The sequence below is a fragment of the Gymnoscopelus microlampas genome (genome assembly GCF_963454915.1).
Source record: "Gymnoscopelus microlampas genome assembly, chromosome: 4".
Classification (NCBI taxonomy): Eukaryota; Metazoa; Chordata; class Actinopteri; order Myctophiformes; family Myctophidae; genus Gymnoscopelus; species Gymnoscopelus microlampas.
In genome coordinates, this window is record NC_139941.1 from 16,884,337 (window position 1) to 16,893,690 (window position 9,354).

The window sequence follows — 9,354 nt, forward strand, 5'->3', positions numbered from 1 at the left end:
CCCATTTCTCCCAGTGACATATTCTCTGCATTGAGAATGCATTACTGTTTCATCGTGCCGATAGCCATTTTTAACTTGTCTCCCAAGACCAGGAAAAGTGAAAGAAACGACACTGAAGTTAAAAAGAACAAAGCTGCAGGAGAGTTGGATGATAAACTATCCATGATCTAAAACTAATTTGGATAAATAAACAGAAGTAAAGTATTGTCCTTGCATGTATCTACATCGCAGCGCTGACCTGCTGGAGCACTGCAAACCCATGCTCTTCATTTGATGGCAGGCAGTGGCCTCTTGCCTCCCATTTAGCCTACAAGACAATGGAAGTGATCAACGCTAAAAGCAACGTGTGCAAAATGTCCTGTCATTAGTATGCCATCTGAAGTTTTATATACTGTATGCAGACTGAGTAGGCTTATTGTACTGTGTAGCGTTAAGGTTACTGTGTGCATGATTCGTTGTGCAAAGACTGCATGCTTATATTCACGTGGAACCCGTGTGTAAAACAAAACAAATCAGAGCAGCGTGAACCGATGAGATAATTTGCAGAATAAGATATAAACATTGTGCAGAGCGTAACTGGCTGCACTCGTGGCGACACCCACTCATGTACGGTACATACGTGCACCGATGTACGCCAATGCTACTTAACAAAGCCTCAGGTCACAGTGAAAGGGTGGTGGAGGACAAACAAAACAAGCCACAGCATTAAGAGTCATGCACAGAGGAGATACATGTGAAGTGTAAGCCGCTAAACCAAAATGAGAGAGATAAGATTGAGGAATAGAAGTTTTAAATTTAAGGCAATCTACGTAGATGACAGCAAGGACTTGTACAAACAAAGGCAAATACATTGGATGGCTCTAGTTGGATTTGTGGGAAAGCTCAGATCTTTTATCTCTTTACGATCCAGGTTCTATGTATCTTCTCACTGACGTCTACGCGACAGAGAAACTGCATGGAATCCGAGATTTAAAAAATCAATCTTTAATGCCTATGTAAATGCTGGTAATGATGATGCGTCAAGAACAAACGACAGTTTTACCCTTTCTTTCAGTTAATCCACATTTCCCTAGTAATCTCTTTCCCTCATCCACTTTATGTATATCTATCAAACCAACATCAGACACGGTTGTCACTGGTTACAGCAGCCAAGCAATAGAAAGGCAGTCACATGATAAAGCGTACTCTCTTTTTCTAATCCATGAGATGCAGCTCGGAGCCCTCGAGAGAAAAGCATTTTGCATTTAGATCCTGGTTACGAAACACACCGACACAAATTCAAGATTTCCCTGAGTGGCAGTTGCCCTACGCATTCCTTCCTACGCGACTGCCCCCAGTTCGGCCACCGCACCAACAGGGGGAATCAAACCTGGCAACAATGTCACGAGTGGATGGATAGGCTAGAAGATACAACCGACAGCAACGCGGATGGATTTTGACGGACCGTCAGTCTGCTTTGTCATTTATTTAGGAAAAAACCTATCAATGTGCCAAATATGTTAACCACTTAAGCCCTATTAAACTAGTCAAGTAGCGAAAATTTACGATCTACAAGATCACATCATGATGTGACGTGTTGAGCTTATAGATTATGCTATTTTGATTTTCTTTTTTTGCTTTTATGACATGCCCAAAATATGGATGCCAGGTTGAAAGTGGTTGAGTGAAAATTTGACTCACTTTCTTGTTCAATGCCTCTGTTTTTCCACTTGCTTTCTCACGTCTGGGATATTAGCCCCAACATTTTCAAACAGTCGCAAATACTGTTATTTATGGAGTTGAAAACTGCTGCGCGTGATATTAATTAATTAATTTTGTACTCAGAAGTAGTTTGCCCATTTTGCTATGGCAAATATTAAACTTCAATAAAAGCACATTGATTGGAACATTAAAGAACACAGTACATTACAATATATGTCTTGACTATAGTTTTGTGTTGGTCATGCATTCACATTGAGGCAGGCCATAATACAGGGTGCACACATCATGAGTTAAAATTATCAATTTGTTTTTTTGTCTTTGTTTTGTTTCAAAAGTATCATTAACAAGCAGAAAACAATCTCAAAGAACAAAAACATTTCCAACTTGCTACAGACAAATTGCAGAGCCAAACAAAAAACCTTTATAAAAACAAAAAGTTCTTTTTTTTACAGTACAAAAATTGGCACAGTATTCTCGAACCAGCACTGCTGTTTCTTTCGGACCGGATGACGTCAGAAATCCCCAACTCACTGGACCTATGAACAGAATACCCTGAGAGAGAGAGAGAGAGAGAGAGAGAGAGAGAGAGAGAGAGAGAGAGAGAACAGAAAGTCTTTCATACATATACTCAGTATGAAAGCTGTAAGCTTAGCTCTCATGACAAGTGCAAACAATCTATAGAATAGTCTCATATATTCATTCATACATTCATTTTTTGATAGTCTGTACATTCATTCATATTTGACGTTTGATTTTTCTCCCTGCTCTCACTCCAATTCCTCCTTTTTCTTCATCTCAGCTCTATTTGGCGCAGAGAGTTGCGAGAAATAATTTCACCCATTTACACCTGTCAACCTGTGATGTGACAATAAAGCTGATTCTGATTCATGCATTATGTTGGCACTTAATGAGCCATAATTGCTGCCTGCGGTTTTCGCGTAGCTCTCATGACAAGTGCAAACTGTATATAAGAGTCATCTCAAATAACAGTGGAAACAAGCACAGAAAAAGAAGACAGTCGCTCGCTTTGACTCTAATCCTGATACTGCAGGCTCTTTTGAAAAAAAATTCTATGGTTACACATTTCTGCATTTTTTAGGGTTGAAACCATGGGTGACGTCTTATCTGTGTTTCCAACACTACAGGTCCTTCCTTCAGTGTAGAGCTTAACAAAAATAATGAACAAATAAACATAGAAACATAGAAAATGCTACTGGAGGTGCAGAACACACTGAAGACAAAACAATGGCAGAAAGCACTCACTCGTCCGAGTCTTTAGAGTCTTTTTTGCTGCTCTCCTCAATGTTGGCAATGGATTCAGAACGCAGTCGGTTGGTGACCTCATATGTGCGCAGCGTGACACCGAATATGTCCTCATGGTAGCGTCCATCATCCTGGTGGTGGGAGGTGGAGGTGCAGAGAGGGGGGAAAGGTGAATGGCATGGTTGCTTTGAACTAGGTAAAACTACTGTAGGTAAGAACTAGGTAAAAAAAACACATTCGTTTTCAAATTACAATTCAATTGTTTCATACTACCATTGTATATTATGATTATGATGTCCTGCACTATAATAATGTCAGCAGTGCAGAAATAGCTTACAGTCATATTTGTGTGTTCAGTGTGGTGCAGATAGAACTTCTACCCTTTCCTCTAACTCTTTCCTTCCACAAAAACAAAAAATATATATAATTATGCACCAAATTGACAAGCCGGCAGTGTATTGAAGCGCTTGGCTAAGTACTTGGTTAAGTGTGGAACCCCATTCTCTTCTCTCATTGGCGTAGAGAAGCCAGTGGGTGATAATGTGTTGACAGTGACGGCAGCCAGCATACGGTGGACATCTTTCATGCCTACATGATACATCATTGTGCGATGGAGTAACTCAAGCCTTACTCTGAGTTTGCTGATGAAGAAGCTGGCGTCCTCCAGGCTTATGTTACCCTGCACCTTGATGATCTGCTGGATCGTCTTCAGGACGTCATCCGCCATGGTCACGTCCCCGCACACGTAGATGTGTCCCCCCTCGTCCCTCAGGCAGTGGTACATCCTCTCTGACAGCTGCTCGCGCAGCACGTCCTGGACATATTTCTGACGGAGGTGGCAGGAGGTAACAGCGAGCGAGACAGGAGTGCATGGGCATTAAGCGTGAGCGAAGAGAAAGCAGAGGAGATGACAGACATGCAAGAAAGAGTGGGGGACAAAGAGTGAGAATCAAACACAGTGAGGTGAAATTGCACCTTGCGTGGAGCTGTTCACTTTTGAGCTGAACATCTGCATTTTGTTTTTAAAGTGAAAAGTATACATTTGCGTTTTTCTAGCTCTGGGGACTGTACTTTCTCACTGGCCTTGTTAAATAAAGAAATAGGAGGAACGGTAGCATGACAATGAAGGTTAAAACAACTGACAAAAAAGCCAGTGATACACACAGTTAAAAAGAGATGAGGCCATTAAATGGAAAAAGATAATGAATATCAAGTGATAACACTTGACTAACTCATATCTACTGTATGCGGGGATGCTGTGTCCTGTTCATACGAGTACGTTCTGTAGCATTTAGAGTATTCTAAAGATCTGTGACAAACCCAATCATCCGTTGATTTGTTGTGGTACCTTTGGCATGCCGGGCTCTCTTGAGTAGGCTGTATAGACTCCCTTGAACACCTGCTTGTTCAGGGCATCGGCGGTCTCGTCCTTGTAGATGTGGTCCGTCTCAGACTGGCGGCAGCCAAACACCAGATACAGGGGACTCGTCTCCATCCCTGGGGAGGGGACATACCTCGACTTTACTTTGCTGAATGGTACAGCAACAATGAGTTAACTTACAGTGTCTTGTTTAACTATGGCCTGAGATTGTACCTCCGATTTAATCAGAATACTATTGTTACACAATTATGCACACTGTACTATAGCAGTGCTTTGCACTTCATCTCGGGTATGATTTTAATCAACCACATCATGCATAGTGTTATAAAATACTTTTACGAGTCACATGTGGATTTCACATGAACCTCTCTGTGAGGTGACAATAGATAGGACTAGTCTCTGAAAGTGCAGCAGACCAACCCTTTTCCCGCTCAAAGAGTTTCTGTTGCCAGAAGCTTCTGAAGGGAGCGATGCCTGTTCCTGGCCCAATCAGGAAGCAGGGGGACTTGTTCTCCTTGGGAAGTTGGAACGACGCCGCCCTAGAAGAATCAACATAACTGACTTTAACCAAATAAACCTTCAATTATTGCTAATGAAAGAAAAAAATGGTTTAATTAACAGAACTGACTGAAATAGGAAATTTAAATTAATCACATAATGACAAACCACACAATACAGCACTTGCCGTTAAAATATATTGTTGGATATATTCTTAAGAGAAACAAGTTTACCCTCTGACGAAACACGGCACCAGCTCGTCCTTCTTTATTCTGTTGAGCCAGGATGAACACACTCCATAGTGTTCGGGACCCTCTCCATCTAAATGACAGTTATCAAACGGGATATTTAGACTTCTTGACTCCTCCCATTTGCACCCTTTAAATTAGTGGTTCTCAAACTTTTCGACATCATTACGAAATGATGTATTTGGTCACGGACCAAAAATATAGATAAATGTCCACATTTTCTCAAGATTCTTTTGAAAATAGCAGATCTACAAGCTCACAACACGTCACACACGCTGTGAGCTTGTATATGGGCTATTTTCAAATAGCCGATGAGGGTTAAAGTGGTTAAACCAATTTTGCTGGGGACACCCTGGGACACAGGTAGACTACCCACAACGCAATTTTCAAGGGCAAGGGCATGTATCTGCGCTGCAGAGGAAATAACTGTAATTCAACTACTTATAGTCATCAGTGCATACTCATGGGCATGCATGCATATTGAATAAGAGGAAAGAGGGGAAAATGAAGAAAAATTATAGTTGCAGTGAGTTGCAGCTGGTGATGTTTGCTCACTACTAGCTAGTCTAAGGGCTTGGAAGCTGTTAAGTACAACCTATTAGATGTATGCTGTAGATGTGAAAGCCTCGTCAAACCGTACTGTATGTGCTAACGTAAACACTTGAGAGAGCGCCAGCATAGAAAACACCATTTATAACAAAGTGGTATGTACCTACAGCACAGTGTTTTGAGGATAAAAACAAATATAGATGATATATATTGGACCAAATCCTGCTGGCAAAACACAGTCAACAGAAATTCCCCAGATACTGTACTTCCAATTTCAGGTTTCATGTTGGCCCTATGGAGCAGACTGGTGTTCCAAGATAACTTTCAAGCCTAGGAGTCCTCTGAACCACCAGAATATTTCCTCAGAAAGGCTGACTCATTTGACTTTTTCAGTCATCAGTGGCGACTTTCAAGCAGTGACATCAAAAGAACCACTGTGTGGGTACTAGGTACCCCGTCTGCCAGCAAAAAAATAATAAATCACTCATGATTTAAATTTAAATTACATTTTAAAAACTGTGCTCTATGCCATCGGCCGTGCTCGAGCTTAATTGTCTTGCTAATGGAATGTCGAGAATACAGCCATTTGAGGCCTCCCTGTTGGAACCTGACAGGGAGGCCAGACAAACAGAATTAATTGCTCCTCAAGGCCTTGAAAAAAAAAAGTCTCAAGCAAGCAAACTTCTTTAATGGGAACACCTAGCATCCCCTGTCAATCAGTCACTGAAAAGGCATTTTACCTACGTAGCACTTTAAATAAGAAGGAGGAGAGTGCTTGTATTCGAGTGGCTCTTGAATGGATCACGGCGCCCCAGGTAGGCCTGTCACAATTATTACATCATCGCCTAATAGTGGAAATAGCAGAACTACAAGCTCACTAGAGCTTGTAGATCGGCTATTTCCACTTTCCAACAAATATTGAGTGTATAATTATTAAATATTTTGGCATAGTACATTATTTATTTTGATTATTAGTATCGGTCATTGTCAGTCATTTGAGTGTATAATTATTAAATATTTTGGCATAGTACATTATTTATTTTGATTATTAGTATCGGTCATTGTCAGTCATTGTATATTTAAGTTATTTGTCATATCTGCCCTGTGCAATTGTTGTCTACAAAGCCAAACAGAAAAATTGAGCGTTCCTGCAGCTGTCTGTTGTTATAAAACTCCCTTCACCTCCCCAGCCTCCTCCTGTGGTGTGCCATCTAAGATAAATGTATGATTCTGTGGGTTGCATGATGTTACATCTGTATCATTTGTATGACAATTCATCGTCTAAATAAAACGTCATGATTGTCGACAGCCCTATACTGTAGCTCCAGCATTGAGGCAGTGCGTGCGGTATAGTACCTCGGGTTCGGTAGGAGACCACGGCCACGGTGAGGTGGACCTCGTTGGGATGCGCGTCCAGTGACGAGCTGATGGAGTAGTAGCGAGGCTGCAGCAGAGGCAGCTGAGTGAGCAGCAGGGTGGTGGGCATCTGGATGGATGGGAACTCCTCCAGGACCTCCACCAGCGTGGAGTTGTTGTACCACTTCCACTGCTCATACTCCTGCAGGCCCTGAGGGGTCAAGGAGGAAGGGTGATTGCAAGGGTGTCACTCACTTGGGGTCCCCGGGGATGGCAATTGCCACCCCCTAATGTTCATATTTAACCTCAAATTCTGTTTTAAAAAAAAAAGCATATTTCTGGCCACATTTTAGCCAGTGGTGGAAAGTAAATAACTGCTGTACTTAATTACAATTCTGAGGTATTTTTTACTTTAGGGCGCGGTCCCACCGCACTTTTATTTTACCTCTGGGGCGGAATCTGCCAATGCTTTGTCAATGCAAATAAGTGGATTCATGGTCTTGCGCATTTTTTTCCAAGAATCCACGCATTTGCATTGACAAAGCATTGGCAGATTCCGCCCCAGAGGTAAAACAAAAGTGCGGTGGGACCGTGCCCTTACTGGAGTATTTCCGATTTTCAATACTTTTACTTCTACTCATCTCAGAGGCAAATATTGTACCTTTTACTCAACTACAATTATTTGAAAACCTTAGTTAGTAGTTACTTTGTAGATTATGATTATAAAACATTAACCACTTCAGCCCTGTAGCTATTTGAAAATAGCCGATCTACAAGCTCACAACTTGTAGCTTGAAGATCTGCTATTTTTTGTAGGGATTGTAAGGATTTTTGTACATTTTATACATTTGAAAACTTATGAAATGGGACATTCCGCATAATGAGAACTTTTTCTTTTGGTACTTTAAGTATGCCCATACTTTTGTACTTTTACTCAAGTACATTTTGAATACCAAACTTTTACTTGTAAGTGACTATTTCTACATTGTGGTATTGATACTTTTACTAAAGTAAAAACATGTGAGTACTTCTTCAACCACTGATTTTAGCAGTGCTACATACAGTATGTCACACAGGCTTTCAGGTGGTGAAGCTCATCTTTCATAGTTCCATGACAAATTCAGAGTAATGTTGAACAAATTGTCGAACAAATTGCCAGCAAAATACAACAGAATAAACAACTTTTTCCTCAAAAAAAAAAACGAAACAAAACTTGCAACAAGTTCTACACAAGAGCATGGCCCACGAGAGAGCACGGAGAAGGAGCGCTAATGATTGAGTTGAAATGCTAAATGAATTACCTTACTGAGGAGCTCTAGTTTCTCCTTTTGTTTCTCATCGGTTGCCAGGTTAGCAAACTGCTGCAGCAGCACAGGGCTGGGCGGGGAGGTGATGTCCAGGAAGTCCTTGAAGGCTTGGAATATGGTGCAGGCAGGGATACGACTTTCCGGTGACCAGTTACTGATCGTACCTGTAGTGGCAGGAGAACATGAAGGTAGTTTATTACACCGGTGGTTCTCAAAGTGGATTCCATGGACTCTCTGGGTTCCTTTAGGGGGTTCTAAATTGACCCTTACAAGTCTGTAACTCTGACAGCATACAAATGGAACCAAATGGACCCTAACTGGTCCATTTGGTTCCATTTGTATGCTGTCAGAGTTACAGACTTGTAAGGGGATACCTTGAAATTTGTATGCTGTAAGGGGACTTGTAAGGGGATACCTTGAAATTTAAAGGTTTGAGAACCACTGTATTACACAAGCTAATTGCTTGATTCTTGCTTGCTTAATGCTTGATTCTGATTGGTCAATCACTGAATTCATCGGTCTGTTACTTACTGACAGCTGAACTCAATGACAGACCGCTGTCTTATCAAAGAATAGAGCACCTGGCTCATTTCAATATGCGTTGCTTGGTTTTGTGCCATATGCAACATTGGCAGCTATGTAAACAAACACACAATGTCAATTACAGCTAAACTTCATTTTCTTTACTTAAGTCAAAGTATCAATACTGCAATGTAGATATACTCTGTTACAAGTAGAAGTCCAATATTCAAAATGTACTTGAGTAAAAGTAAAGGTACTCATTGTGCAGAATGTCCCATTTCACAACTTTTCAAAAAATGTATAAAAAAATATTTTGAAAATAGCCGATCTACAAGCTCACGACGTGTTGTGATCTTGTGTGATCTGCTATTTTCAATTGGCCGAAATATATATAGGGCTGAAGTGGTTAGTGTGATTTGTAATAATAATACAAATCTGCAAAGTAACTAGTAACTAAAGTTTTCACATAATTGTAGTGGAGTAAAAGTACAGATGTTAAATACTGAAGAAAAGGTGTACTTAAGTACAG

At 40.9% G+C, this 9,354-nt stretch overlaps 1 protein-coding gene across 1 annotated transcript in view; it reads right to left on the reverse strand.

Moving 5' to 3' along the window:
- Nucleotides 1-2,146: 2,146 nt before the first annotated feature.
- The window catches only part of nos1 (nitric oxide synthase 1 (neuronal)), a 40,476-nt gene continuing 33,268 nt past the window's right edge, over nucleotides 2,147-9,354 (reverse strand). The window contains exons 22-29 of the mRNA XM_084055401.1: nucleotides 8,298-8,467; nucleotides 6,997-7,207; nucleotides 5,077-5,164; nucleotides 4,766-4,884; nucleotides 4,313-4,461; nucleotides 3,596-3,790; nucleotides 2,965-3,095; nucleotides 2,147-2,253 (exon numbers count right to left, since the gene is read on the reverse strand). Of these exons, the coding sequence (XP_083911527.1) occupies nucleotides 2,238-2,253; nucleotides 2,965-3,095; nucleotides 3,596-3,790; nucleotides 4,313-4,461; nucleotides 4,766-4,884; nucleotides 5,077-5,164; nucleotides 6,997-7,207; nucleotides 8,298-8,467 (1,079 nt within the window). The 3' untranslated portion in view covers nucleotides 2,147-2,237. The remainder of the gene's footprint in view (nucleotides 2,254-2,964; nucleotides 3,096-3,595; nucleotides 3,791-4,312; nucleotides 4,462-4,765; nucleotides 4,885-5,076; nucleotides 5,165-6,996; nucleotides 7,208-8,297; nucleotides 8,468-9,354) is intronic.